Genomic DNA, 15,139 nt, shown 5'->3' with positions numbered 1-15,139 from the left:
AAATTTACCCACGTGGCACAATAATAGCTCATACTCCGCTGTACTTTAATACTTATAAAAGGAAGTACTAAAACATGGTGCCTAGCAACATCGCCATATGGCAGTGTGTAGATGCGCCCAGTAAATGTTTTTGGGTAGGTGTCTACACATGTGAGGATTAGGGAGAAGATTTGCTCCCAGGTCCCTGCAGCCCAGCAATGTACCCCTGTGGCCACCAGGGGGAGCTCCAGGCTCCTGCTGGGTGCTAGCCCAGAGGCTGGCCGAGAGCACCAGGCCAAGAGACAGCCCCATTGTGCCTGCTGCTGGGGTGGAGACAATGTCCCAGCAGTAGGGAACTCCTGTCCCTGACTCCCCAGTCCTAGCTGAGAGAGGATTTCCTTACCAACAGCATCAACATTTCTAATGCCTGCAAATCCCTCATGAAAGCATTCATTTACCAGTGCACAGATAATTTATCATCAAGTGACTGTGCAAATTTGTTTCCATTCTGTGCCTTCAACATGGCCACGATTGCAAATGATGTGGGTGCTCTTAAGGAGGCTCTTTAAAAATGTGTCCCTGTGGGTCAGTAAGAATAGTGCCAAACCTAGATGAAACACAGATGGCTTCAGGATTTATCCCAAACCCTTAATTTCAGATGTTTACCCACATCAAACAAAGACCTGCAGTTTGCCCCTAAAAACTATTTCAGTCTAAAGGCAGAGCCATGAAGTTATCAAACGTGGGTCTCATTCTGTGAGGTGCAGAGCACCTCCTTTAGGGTTCTGAGGCATTAGGTACCGGCGTAAGAACTGGGATCTGTTTCTGTCTGTAAGAAACCCGTGCTTTGGATAAGTTAATTAGTTTCTCTATGCCTCATTTTTTCCATCTTTAAAGTGGAGGTAATCATACTCCCCTTGCCTCTTGTGTGTCTTCTACTATGGCTGCAAACTCTTTGGAGGAGGAGCTCCCCCTTACTATATGTTTGTTTCCCTCCAAGAAACCCAGAGGAGACCTGATCTTGCTTGACACTCTGGGACTGCAAATAAACTTCTCATTTGACACAGGCCTGATTGTCCCAGGGTTCAACCCAGATCAGAACAGGCATGGCATAGCCGTTTACTCACTCATCCTTCCAAGCTGCATTGCTGCTCCTCTGCCAATAGGGCTAGGAGCAAGCATTCAAAAAGCCCAAGGAGGAATTCATCTAAGTGATGCAGTTTTCTGTGAGCAGCGTAGTTTAAATTGGTAGTGAACAGAACACGCGTTCACCCTTTGCTGGGGGAGGCAAATCTTAGACCAGGTTTCACCATTTTTAAATCAGTCTGTGTGTGCCAAACTTCTGTTCTGTTACGGGTATAGACCAGTTTCCAATCACTTATACTGGTAAAAGTGTAATGTCTGTACCTGGCCTATGTGGTCAGTGAGAACACATAGCCTGACTGGGAATGACCCACAATAACCTTACAGAGGCACACAGCTGTGTCCTGGGGAAAAAACATCAGCAGGTTTTTCTTGCAAACTACAGAGGCACTTGTGGTGGGACTGCGGGCTTGTACATCTGTAGGATCCCTGGACAAAAGGCTTTCTCCTTGAATGCATGTGATGTCTATTTACAGCATGGATGTCACAGAAGTCCTCTTGTCTTGCTAGCAGGAGTTGAAGGCCCACAACCCCTTGCTGCTTTAGGCCCCATGTTTCTTCAGCCAAAACAATGGGATGTTTCTCACATCATTTAAAACTTCTCTCCCAATTATTTTCCTAATGTCCCTCACTCAGACTGCTTCTTTGTCTTACTTTGGTGCATGGGGCAGGGCCAGGGCTAAGTTTCTTGGAGGCATCAGGTCCTACTTTTCTAATTTCACAATAGTGAAGCTGTTATGTTTTTTCTTGTATCTTGTCTGATTCAACTGGGCCAGCCACCTCATAAAACAAAGCTTTATGTTTTATGCCTTATGTTTTATGCTTTTTGTTTTAGCCCCAAAATAGCTAACTGCATCTCAGACTGTACTGGTTAATTTGGATCGTAAGCCAAGATGACAAATGGTAATGTAATATCTTATGACCTGCTTATCTGAACTAGGGAAGCGTAATTCCTTCCAGCTAAACATTTCATTCTGGCGGTACCCGGCATAGGTGTTCTGGTCAGCGATCAACTAGAGGGTGCTTATTTGATCTCTTCTGTTACTCATGGACATGTCTTTACAATGCAGACCTTTTGGCAAATATATTTCTTACATTTAGTTTCTAGAGGTGGGATCAGCATACACATCTGAAATAGGATTTTGAAGTCATTCAGAGCTTGCATTTTTCTTTCTATACATTATGAAGAGAGTGACCATTAGGTTTGCATCCTTAGCCAGGGGTTTTCCTGGTCTGTGAGTTCCATTCAGTTGTTTCCATTTTTGGAAATATTGGACCATATGCCTCCCTATGGTATCATGTTTATGCTATAAAAAACCTAGAATATTTAGATATAGTTTCTCAATGAGCTGTCCACAGGGATACAATGCAAGACGTTTAGATCTTAAACATGAAGTTCTGGGAAATGAGTTGACAGCCAGGTCCAGCTGTAAGCCATAAGACAGCTCTACTACAGACTTTACTACAGTCTGTAGAAGACTCACAAACCCTTCTGTGTAGTTCAAATACTAGAAAGGAGTAAAGAACCACATTGAACTGTATTGGTTAAAGAGAGCACTCTTCACAACATGATCATTTCTTTCCCCCTCTCACTCAGCTGCACACTTCATTTTCTGTCTTTGAATTCGGCAGGTTCCATATGTTTCAAGATTTTTCCACAGGATAGAAGAATTAAATATTAACTTTTCCAAAGAGCTCAGCATTGCGTGGCCACAGAGGGAGTTTCTGAATGCTGAGCTTCTTGGAAAACTTTTCTGCACACAACTTCACTGTTCCTTTGTGGACCGTAACCTACAGAGAGCTGTGTTGGCCTTTCTGAACTGGTTTGTGTTATCTTCCTTATAAACCATTCATTTTTAGAATTACTCAGATGGCAGCCAAAGAAAAAAAAAAACACAAGGATTTTGCTTTGATCATCTCCCTACACTCCTGGGAGACTGCAGCAATGGCAAGACAGTTATTACAAATGATCATTTTGACCTCCTGGAGCGATTTCATTTAGTTTGACTTGCACTAAAGATATTTCCACTCATTTCTTAGGCCTGTTGGAATCTGAGTTGGGAAAAGAGGGCATTTTTCTAGGCTACAGTGTATAGAAATAGCAAGGAAACGTGATTAGGTGAGACCTCTACTTCTTGCTCTGCTGCAAAAACCTCAATTCTCATATTACCCTAATTATTTTTAAACCATATCAATATATTCTACTCCTTGGTCCATCTGCGCTTGAGAAGATGGTGTATGCTCAAATGCATCAGTAGATTTCCTTTAGATAGACTGGAACTTTTGACACTCTTCCTTATGCAAATCCATCCTGGCAGGCACTTTCCATGTGCTAATCTTTTGTCATGAAATCACTTGCCTTACTTTTGAGTGTTCATGAGCTAGTTGGCTTCACCTTTTGCTTAAATCCCCTACCAGAAAGTATCCTAACACATAACAATTTCTAGCCTAAATATTCTGTGCTCATCAGTGTAGATGGAGGGAAAAATCCCTAACAAAAAACCCCCACCATAATGTAATGAACCTAGTGGTTATTTCTACATGCTCAAGTCCTTTGGGCATCTGGAAATAACATTGGCCAGTGGTGCAAATTCAAGCATCTTTATTAACTTATAAAGGGGAGCGGGGGCAGGGGGGAGAGGAGGGAAGGGGATGTCACAGATAAGAAGAGCACAAAATGCACCATGCTGTGCCTTTTATACCCAGGGGTGCCATGGAGGAGTGCAGCTCTATCCCAGATGATGCTTCTCTTATGCCAGAATCACGCTTAGATTTCAACGAGACATGCAGAATGTCAAAGCCAAGTATATTTCTATTCACAGTGTTTATTTCCATCCCCCTGGGATGGTGATAGTGTCTGTTAGGATCTGATAGAGTTGGGGTGATGATCTGAATGATTTTTTTTTCCCTCTCTCTCTTTTAACCGTCTTTAAATCTAATTTCCAAGTCATGGCATGTGTTTGAATGGTCTGATTGCTTTTCCTTCTTCAAGGGAGAGATTTGCTGCCACCTAGACTGCCTCATTTTTGCAGTCTGTCATCTTGAAAATCACAGCACATTCTTATTTGCATAGTCACAGCACCATGGGCCCATACATCATCTGATAGCCCTGCCACTCCTTCTGAATTTACACAGATTGGAAGTTACACTTGAATTATTAGCTATGCAGCCAATAATATGTCTTCTCACATCCATAGCCTTTTGAAAACACCTCTTTGGGAAAGCAAAATATTAACAGATTGTGTTTTCTTTACATTAACTGGGCACATCAACACAAGACACTAATTGCACAGTAACTCATTACTACTGTGCAGTAGCATCCCACAGCACAAACCATGTTGTGACACTTCTGCTCAGTAGTAATGAGCTACTGAACAGTCAGCATTACCAGGGAGCCATGCAGAGACGGCTGCATGGCTCCAGTTACTGTGGCCGGAGTAGTAGCTCCAGTAGTTGCAGTAGCTCCAGTTACTGTGCAGTTATTTATTACTTTGGTATACAAGTACTAAATGACTGCACAGTAACAAATGCACAGTCAGTGTCTCATGTAGACACAGCTGTTGGGACGCAATACTCTTGGGCGGTATTCCAGATTAGCTGAAAAATGTTCACTGAGGCTTTATGGTGAAATGGACATTTTTATGGGGAAAAAAAAGTGTTTTTATTTTTTTTTAAGTTCAATTTTCTTCTGGGTTTTTCCAAAGTAAATGTAAACTGTGCATTTCTAACCCATAGTGTAGACAGGTAAGAATTATGCCCATAATGCATTTTTTATTGTGGGAACTCTTTTTCATAATTTTGCTGTACATTCAATAAATACAGTCTGCAGAAAGTACAGGAAGAGAGAGAGAAAAAAAAATCCCTGTAATAAAGTTGGGATTATTTTCCCAATCAGAAACAAAAGTCTTAAGTAACTTCATTGGAATCTAGATATTACCTTAAATATAGCATGGAAAAATGCAGCCTACATTCTTAGTCTCTCTCCCCCGCCATATGCTGTCAGGGCAATAAATTGTAAAAATAGCCCACAATAACATGTGCAGTTTGAAAAATGTACATTTAGAGTATTTTATGAAAGTTGGTGTTACTAAAGTTTACTGTCAAAGGCACGACCTGTATTCTCAGAACATTTTGGATTACTTGCTTTCATGCTCAACAAAGTGAAAAAATAGGTCTCTGCAGGAGTAAATAATATGCTTTGATAATCGATCAGGAAACAATGGATCCTGTGCTCAGTTTGTCATCAAATTCCAGGGCACATCTCATTAAGTATCAAGTAATTAGCATTGCTTCAGGTTTGTCTTGTTAGTTACTGAACATCTTAATTTCTCACACAGTTCAATGGGGCTTGAGAATAGTCAGCACCCTTCCCACAAAATGAAGTATACAAACTAGTATTAATGAGTGTAGCTAGTCATGGGCTTGCCATACCAACACCGAACAAAAAGACTAACCCTGTCCAAAGGACTGTACAATCTAAGTATGCAACAAGGCACAGCACAGGTAGATGCAGACCGACAGGGGAACATTAAGTCTGGCTAATAGGAAGTAGAATTAGCATGCTAACTGCTTAGTTACAATCAATATTTTTTGAATACATCACAGGAAGATGGAGTCTGATGAATAAAGGCCATTGTATTAGGGCCTTCTTCGGCAAACTCTTGCCACAAGCTTTATTGGCTCCAATGATTAAAACATCAAAATCCTTAATGTCTATAAAGAAAATATTTAGGAGAGATCTCCATTAGATAACATGTCCATAACTTTTTATGTACTGTTTTACAAAGCAACACAAAACTTTCAGTGTTTGTTTAGGAAGGAGCAAACAAACAACAAATACTGATGATTGCCGTGGCTTCCATCCCTTGAGGAGTCCCTGCTCCTGGGTGGTCCATAATGACTTGAGCTGTTGGGGAGACATGCTTGAAGGATGAGAGTTTCAGGAAGGAATGTCACCTTTGTTGCTTTGGCCAAAACATGACAAATTTATAAAGAATTATAGGAAGCTACCTGAAAGAGCAGAGCTCAGATATCATCAATTTCCCAAGATGGGCCCTTGTCAGAGCAGACAAGAAATATCTGATCTGAATCATTCCAGACACAGAGGCCACAGTTCAGGCAGCGGAGAACTCTTCTTCCAGACCACCCTCAAAAACTTTTTAAAAATGCCTGTAGAGATATATTAAGTGTTCCTATATCATCCTTTGGTTCAGAAATATAATAAGCTTTAGATTAAGCTCATATTCCTTTAGGGGAGATTCTCCAAGCGGCCTGAGGGATTTAGGTGCCCAAATCCAATTGAAATCCTTTGAGAACTGTTTGCATAACAACCTGAAAATGCTCCTTCAAAATCACAGCCTTGACTTTGTTACAGATCAGACAATAAATTTGCTTTGTATTCAAGGGAAGGTGTGGCTAAGGCCTGACAAACACCCACCAGGTCACTTGGAAAAAAAAAACCCTAGAGATATTTGATATTTGCAAGTCATTTGATATCTCAAGGGGAAAGGTGTTGTGTGCCTTAAATCTCAGTTTCATTCATTGTAAATCATGTTGAGATCCTTAGAAGCTGCAGTAGTTGACCCTGATTCAGGGAACCATGCCTTTAAGTGTGGTGTGTAAGTCCTATTGACTTAACTGGATCTTAAGCACACACTTAAATTCAACAACCTGTTTTAAGTACTGTCCCAAAAAGGGATACTTTTCTGAATCAGTTCTCTCTTTAAAGAGAGATTTGAGTCCTAAATGGGGTCTTGTCATTGCTAACCAGTTAGGGTGATTGGATGGGAGTTTTTTTGTTCCTGATAAATCTATTATTGTTACCTATTTGGTGACCTTTACTGATTCAGTGACTGAGCCCAAATGCTTCAAAGAAGTAGGGACAGTACTAGAGAATGATTCTGAACTAAATGGTTTACTAGAAAAGTAAAACTCTCTACTGTTGCTCATTCGGTTCTGGTTTATTTTCCTATAAAAAGGGGTAACATTCACTTTTTGGGAGTTCTGTCTATGAAGAAAATGATACAAGGCAATTGTTGTCTTTCTGTTATAAAAACTGCTGGGACTGGAATGGAAACATGGCTCTCTGCACTTTACAGGCTGCAAAGGGCCAGGAAATGTTAATCATCCATCAGACTTATCTGCTGCCATTAAATCCGTAGGTTTTAGAGTTTTTATTGCTCTTTGGGCAATTACCAACACAAAGAAAGATTAGTAGGCAAGGCCTGACCACAGATCTGTCCATTTAACACAGTCCACATGGCATTTATTAGGTGTGTTTGTTTAGCCTGCCTAATTGACTCTCTGTAGGTCTCCTCTGGGAGAAAGACTGATTTTGAATGGGAGAAGATCAGCACTTTTCAAACTTGTTAACTACTTCCTAGTTCAGGTCATTTGAAAGTAGGGGAACAAATGTTGAGATGAATTAAAAAGGAATGAGAGTTAAGAAGGGTTATTGCATCCTAGCCAGGTGCTAGGGCTAAAAGTATCTATCTGTCTAGATACAGATATAGATGATGAAAGATCAGGCATTGGAAAATGATATGTAATGAAAGCCTTCACCTGTTGCTAAAAAGATCTGTTCACATCTGACTCAATGTATGTATTTTACTTTCTCTTCAAGGACTCAGGTGCTCAAAGGATATTGATTTTCCTTCTTTCTTTTATTTGTCATGCTTTTCCGGATTATCATCCCTATTTTTTCCTTCAGACCACTTGTCTGATGTCCTATCCTGATAAGCATGCTGTAGCACAACAGACCAATGTATATTGGCTACACTTGGATTGATATTATCTTTCTCTCAGTATGTTTGACGGACTGGATTCACAGGCAGTGTTGATTGGTGTCATTCCTATACTCTGTGCTTTTACAAGAAGGTATTGCTGAATAGCCTGAAAAGTACACCAACATCCTTAATGCTGACTGTTCTCAGATGCACATTTATACCACTGTGGTAGACAAGTTCATTGAGCAATTGAATTTAAGAAACATGTCTTGGAATATAAGCCTCAACACTGAATCCTCTAACAAGTGTAATTAAATGAAAACAGTTGGTTTTGATCATTCATTTGGTTTTAGCTTAAGCCAGTTGGCTCACAAGCGAGGGGAGAGGAGACTTGAACATTTCCTGATTGAATGTAATCAAAATGTTGATGTTTTTGTTGTTATTGTTGTTTGGTTTTTTTAAGAGTGAAAATGTTTGGGTTTTTTTTTTTCACTTTTAGACCTGTTCTTTTTCCTGTTTGAATAATAGATTATTCTTAATACGTATCTCAACAATTACTTCTTATGGTACTTGTTTCCAGGTGCCCAAATCCTCACTGTAGGGACACACCCACAGCTCCTGGGGACACCAATAGAATTTATATGCATCTCTCTGAAGTTAGACATTTTCATTATGAGACTCATAGATGCTGGGGTCAGAAGGGACCTCAAAGGATCATCAAGTCCAACCCCCTGCCAGTGACAGGAAAAAGTGCTGGGGTCATGTTACCCCAGCCAGGTACTCGTCCAGTCCAGTCCAGTCTCCTCTTGAAGACTCCCTCCACCTCCTCTGGAAGCCTGTTCCAGATTCTGGCAACCCTAACCATGAAGAAGTTTTTTCTGATGTCCAACCTAAATCTACTCTCTATCAGCTTGTGGCCGTTATTTCTGGTTATTCCAAGGGGTGCTCTGGTAAACAGAGCATCTCCTATTCCCTGCTGCTGCCTCCCCTCCACTCGCAAGTGAATTTGTATACTGCCACAAGATCCCCCCTCAGCCTTCTCTTGCGGAAGCTGAAAATGAAGGTCCAGGTCTCTCAGCCTGTCCTCACAAGGTTTTCCCTGCAGGCCTCTAACCATACGAATGCTTAGATTCAATAGTGCTGGTTCCTGTTCTTGTCTGCTTTACCAGCTGAATCTCTTAATGATCCATGCTTCAATTTGATCACCAGTAACATGTGGATAATAATGCTTATCTCCCTCCTGTGAGAGCTATGAAGCAACTTTATTAGGGCTTTGGACAACGTTAATATTTAAATACATGTTCTGTGGCTTGAGTCTACTCAGATCCTACTTTAATGAGCACCACTATTCACTTGTGCTTGGAGGTCGACATACTTTGGGATCATGGATTTTTGTTGGGAAGTATAGTGGGAATTTATTCTATGTAACTTTCTTGTTGCAGGGATCAAGCACATCAGGAAAAGAACAAATACCCAACTTCATTTGAACTGGCTGTCTTAATTCTACACCAGACTGTGAAAGCAAAACAGTATTAGAGCACCAAGTGAGTCCCAAAGAAACTGAGCATTACAATGGGGCTCCCAACTCAGGTTTTGGCCTGTGCAATCATAGTTTTGTTACACCAGCATGTCAGCGGTGGACTCATCAAGAGAATTATTCGGCAAAAGCGGGAGGCTGGTTTAAATGTGACCTTGCCAGATGATAATCAGCCTGTAGTTTTTAATCATGTCTACAACATTAAGTTGCCTGTGGGATCCCTCTGCTCTGTGGACTTGGATTCAGCTAGTGGAGATGCAGACCTGAAGGCTGAGATTGAGCCAAGCAAGCACTATGAGGAGCACACAGTGAATGAGGACAACCAGATCGTCTTCACGCATCGCATCAATATTCCTCGGCGGGCATGTGGCTGTGCATCTGCTCCTGATATTAAGGATCTGCTGAACAGACTGGAGGAGCTGGAGGGGCTGGTATCTTCCTTACGAGAGCAGTGTACCATTGGTGCAGGTTGCTGCCCCAGTGCCCAAACAGCAGAAGGTAGGAGGGATAAGTATAGAGCAGCTTCATAATAAAGTCTGGTGTTGGCTGCAGATCTTATTTGGACCAAATACTAGAGTTGATTTTTTTTTTAAATTAAAAATTCAATGTGTTCCTGCATCAGATTTGAAGTTCTGTCAAAGATGGGGATTTTTTTTTACCAGGTTGCAAACTACTAGTTTGCAACTAGAAGATTTGGATCAACTGCAGACCTCAAGCAGGCAACTGTACTGATACCGTTCTAAGCTAATTCTCTCCTGATCTCCATATAATTCTGAAGTTTCTCTTGAGTTATATGGTGGGGGGCACAGGGGAGAGCCAGAAATTAGAATTTTTAGTGATTGTCAGCACTCTTTGCAAGGGTCTAATTCTGAGCTGGGTTGAGCAGCCTACTCCTGTTGACTACAGTGGGACTTGCAACTACTCAGTACATTCTCCAGACCACCTCAGAGCATCTCCGGTGACTATTAAAAGGATGAGAGAGACATAGGGCTGGAAATCGGGAGCAATGGTTCTGTTGTGGCTATGTCACAAACTCATTTTGTGACCAGGGACAAATAACTTCAATCACAGTATCCTGGTCTTTTCATCTGCAGAATAGGAAAATATATCTAACTCAAATGGAGGTGACATTTTTTTTTAAATGCTAGGAAGGAGCTTTCAGATCCTCAGACGAAATGAAGGTAAATTCTTACCTTGTCTGAGAAGAAATAATTCTATTGATTTAAACAGAGCTAGGCTATTTCATACCTTATAAGATTCTGGCCCCAGATGTTCCTTTTTATGTAATATAGAGGTCTGTTCATTGGAACTGCCTAAAATCCATCAATGTATAGTTCTTTAATTAATTTCTGGACAGCACTTTGAAGTTGTAATTAATCTTCACAACTTCCCCACTTCCCCAAAGCAGGCCATCATTATTCTTCCAACTTTACAAAGCGGTAACCAAGGCATTGAGTGTGTATGTGATTCATGCAAGCCAACACAGCCAATCAATGTCAGAGCTGAGATTGCAACTCAGGCATTCCTGGCTTCCGGTCCTATGCCTAGTCCATTGGAGCAGGCTGTCAGTTTAACACTGACAATGAAAGCTCTCAAATTTCTTACTTCCAACTGTTCTTTAGTAAAGAGATACAGCAGTCTATACACCATAAGCTAGGGGCAATGGGAGCAAACAGATACAAGGGAAACAGAAGTTCCAGGCACCCAGGGAAGCTGAGAGAAAATAACAATAGCAATGCATCTTACTGTACATCTAAAAACTCTTGTGCCTATAATGTAGTGCTTTATATAGCATCCTATTTATATCTTGATGGTTGCTCAAGCAGAGATAGAATCAGTGTGTGGTACATGATAAATGAATCTCTTCGATGGGCCAGTCAAGAAAATTGCATTGGATGCTGTAACAGCATAGATGCAACCATTTAAATGGTCATACAGGCTAATCTACAAAGTGTGATAATTAGCAACAGAATTTCCCTGTTGTTAGTGTGAATTAAAGAGGTCCTAGTGAATTAAAGTTTACAAGAGAAATCGGTATGTAACAGTGTTCACTTGAAATGTCTTTATAAAGCCAGATCTCTCTCAGAAACCATTGGGCATCAACATTGTCAAAATCAAATCCCTATCAGACGAGTCAAGCTGGGGGCACAAACACTGGGGCTGTCAGAAGAGGCAAAATTCAGAAATGTTACTCTATTTCTTATCATTTCCTGCTATTACATCTTTTTGTTCCTACCCCCACAGCCCCAATGGTTATGCACCTCTACTTTTGTTGGGGTTGGCTGGGATCTCCTATAAGAGCAATGGAATGAAGTGTCAGGAGCTATTTTCAGAGTATTTCTGGGACAACCCTAAACAAGAAGTGTTGAAATCTTAAAACTTCTGGGTGCATATCCCAACCAAACCTCTTGAAGTTTACCCAACAGTTAATTATTACATGACACGTGTGTAAGCTGGCTATGAACTGGCATGTGTAGTGGTACCAGCTCATTTTTGTTCTCATTATTTTTATTTTTCAAGAGGAAAGGTAACTCTAGTCCCTGGAGTCAGCAGATGCTCATCGCCATTATTTGACCAGAGTTTCAATTTTTTAGGGGCCAGAGTGCTCTTAGCAGTGCTTGTGTAATCTGTGACATGCTGTAGCTCATTGTTTGTAACACGGTTTCTGATGCACTAATGCAGGTCGAGTGGATACCACACCCTTTTGCAGTGGACGAGGGAACTACAGCACTGAGATCTGTGGCTGCATTTGTGACCCCGGCTGGAAAGGACCCAACTGTTCAGAACCAGAATGCCTGAACAATTGCTACAACAGGGGCCGCTGTGTTAATGGCAAGTGCATCTGTGATGAGGGTTTCACAGGCAAGGACTGCAGCGAACTCACCTGCCCTGGTGATTGTAATGACCAAGGCAAGTGCATTGATGGTGTGTGTGTATGCTTTGAGGGTTACACCGGAGAAGACTGTGTTGAAGAGCTTTGCCTACCACCCTGCAGTGAGCATGGGAAGTGTGTGAATGGGCGGTGCGTGTGTGTTGAAGGCTTCACTGGGGAGGACTGCAGTGAGCCCCTGTGCCTGAACAACTGCAACAACCGTGGGCGCTGCGTTGAAAATGAGTGTGTCTGTGATGAGGGCTACACAGGTGAAGACTGCGGCGAACTGATCTGCCCCAATGACTGCTTTGACCGTGGCCGCTGCATCAATGGGACTTGCTACTGTGAAGAGGGCTACACTGGGGAGGACTGTGGGGAGCTGACCTGTCCCAACAATTGCAACGGCAATGGCCGCTGTGAGAATGGTCAGTGCCTCTGCGATGAAGGCTTTGTGGGTGACGACTGTAGTGAGCGGAGGTGCCCCAAGGACTGTAACAAGCGTGGTCGTTGTATTGATGGGCAGTGTGTGTGCAATGAGGGCTTTGAGGGCATCGACTGTGGCCAAGTGAAGTGCCCTAAAGATTGCAACAACCGTGGGCAGTGTGTCAATGGACAGTGTGTATGCAATGAGGGCTTCATGGGTGAAGACTGTGGTGTACTAAGGTGCCCCAAGGACTGCTCCAACCATGGACGCTGCGTCAATGGACAATGCGAGTGTGATGAGGGTTTCATGGGTGAAGACTGCAGTGAGCTGAAGTGTCCCAATGACTGTCACAACCGTGGACGCTGTGTCAAGGGACACTGTGTGTGCGATGAGGGGTTCATAGGCGAAGACTGTGGTGAGCTGAGGTGCCCCAATGACTGTTACAACCGGGGACGCTGTGTCAAAGGCATCTGTGTGTGTGATGAGGGCTTTGTAGGCAACGACTGCAGTGAGCTGAGGTGCCCCAATGACTGTAGCAAACACGGACGGTGTGTCAACGGGCAGTGTGTGTGTGATGAAGGATACACAGGAGAAGACTGTTCTGAACTGAGGTGTCCCAATGACTGCCACAACCGAGGCCGCTGTGTGGATGGGCAGTGTGTGTGTGAGAAAGGGTTCACTGGAGTGGACTGTGGTGAACTTGCTTGCTTGGACAATTGCAACAACCGTGGCCGCTGTGAGAACGGACAGTGTGTGTGTGACGAAGGTTTCACAGGGATTGACTGCAGCCAACTACGGTGCGCCAATGACTGCAACAATCAGGGACGCTGCATTGAGGGGCAGTGTGTGTGTGATGAGGGCTTCACTGGAGAGGACTGCAGCCAACGAATCTGCCTCAACAACTGCAACAACCTGGGCCGCTGTGTTGATGGACGTTGCATCTGTGATGATGGATACATTGGCGACGACTGCTCTGATGGTAGGTTCTAATGTTAATTATAGCCAAGTACCCTTAAATGCCTCTGTTGTTTATTTGGCAGTTTCTTTAATGAAGCTGGATCCGGACTCTGACCTTGTTTAAGTGGTATATCTCAGCAACTTCATCGATTAGTAGGGTTACAGCAGTGAAAGCAAAGCTTAGTCTCCCTTATGGCTCATGGCTCTAAAACCTACCCTTATGTGTGTCTTTGATGGTTAACCTACCAAGAGTAGGGAAATTCTGGTGCTATAGATATGTATTAGCTGGTCCCGTTTCTCCCCTGGTATAAGCTGACAATGTTCCCATGAACATCATTGGAGCAGTAGCAGTTTATAACTGCTAAGAGTTTGGCCCCTTGACCACTCATTCTCCTCTCCCATGATTTTTTCTCTTGCGTTTGTTACAGCTGTACTGGGGAAAGCCTATAATTGTATCTGCAAGAACTAGGCTCAGCCCTGGGGGACATAAAGTGAACCTGAAACCTAATAGTAGGGCTGCAGCAGGATTGGTCAAGGAGGTTGCCTTTAAAAGAACTATGGAGATAAATTTGGCCTGCAAAAAAATAAAGTTGATGTACCTCTACGAATTATGGAACATGCAATGAAGATTGCAGGGCTTGATACTCTGAATTTCATGTGTTTCTGAGCATAAGGTCCATGATTAAGGATGCCTTGATAACAGTTCTTATTCCAAATGGACTGGGAAAGTGAAGTTGTACACCCGCACTATATTTACTGTTGCAGCAGTACAAAGCAGAACACAGGCAATGCTCTGCTTCTTTTGGCACTAAGATATGACAGACTCTGGGATTTCATCTGGAAGTAGTTGTCCTTTGAGAGTAAAGCAACCTGAACAGGCACCTTAGCTAAGAAATCAGAGACCAAATTGGAAACAAGCAAGGTGCTAAGCTCTCTGCAAAGCTCCTCTGTGAAATAAGTTTTACCTGCTAAAGTCAGAAAATGATGCAGAACTCACGGTAATGGGCACAGATGTCCAAAATATCGTAGCAAATGTTTTCTGGATTCCTGGGGCTTGGAATCTCCCTTACTGGTCTTCAGGTACCCAGAGCCATTTTTTCCAAATCAAAGTAAAATTTGGCTATTTGTGTAAATAATTTTTAATTTAGGTCAAGGGTCGGCAACTTGTGGCTCCCAGGCCAGATTCAGCCCACAGAGCCATTTGATCCAGCCCGCTGATGTGGGGCGTTGGCAGCAGTTGCTTCCCCTTACTGCTGCAGGGAAAAATGGTGGCAGAGGCCACGTCCTAGCATCCACCCTCCCACCTCTGACCCAAATTTGGTCAATCTGGCCTACAGCCTTAAAAGTTTGCCGAAAGCTGATCTAGATTATTGGGCTCATCAGGGAGCCAGAATAATGGCAGGAATTCTGTAGTGGTAACTTAGATATAAAGTTTCCATTTAGTTCCTTACTACCATTTACACTTTATCACAATATATTATGAGACACACAGGAAGCTGAAT

General features: G+C 42.5%; 1 protein-coding gene across 7 annotated transcripts in view; it reads left to right on the top strand.

Moving 5' to 3' along the window:
• The window catches only part of TNC (tenascin C), an 85,621-nt gene that overhangs the window by 21,927 nt on the left and 48,555 nt on the right, over positions 1–15,139 (top strand). For all 7 annotated transcript variants that reach the window (XM_059715562.1, XM_059715563.1, XM_019475645.2 and 4 more), the window contains exons 2-3: positions 9,290–9,882; positions 12,067–13,659. In XM_059715562.1, the coding sequence (XP_059571545.1) occupies positions 9,420–9,882; positions 12,067–13,659 (2,056 nt within the window). In that variant the 5' untranslated portion in view covers positions 9,290–9,419. The remainder of the gene's footprint in view (positions 1–9,289; positions 9,883–12,066; positions 13,660–15,139) is intronic.

This window comes from Alligator mississippiensis, chromosome 12, assembly GCF_030867095.1.
Source record: "Alligator mississippiensis isolate rAllMis1 chromosome 12, rAllMis1, whole genome shotgun sequence".
Lineage (NCBI taxonomy): Eukaryota > Metazoa > Chordata > Crocodylia > Alligatoridae > Alligator > Alligator mississippiensis.
Note: the sequence above shows the minus strand (reverse complement) of the source record. Positions and strands in the feature narration are given on the sequence as shown.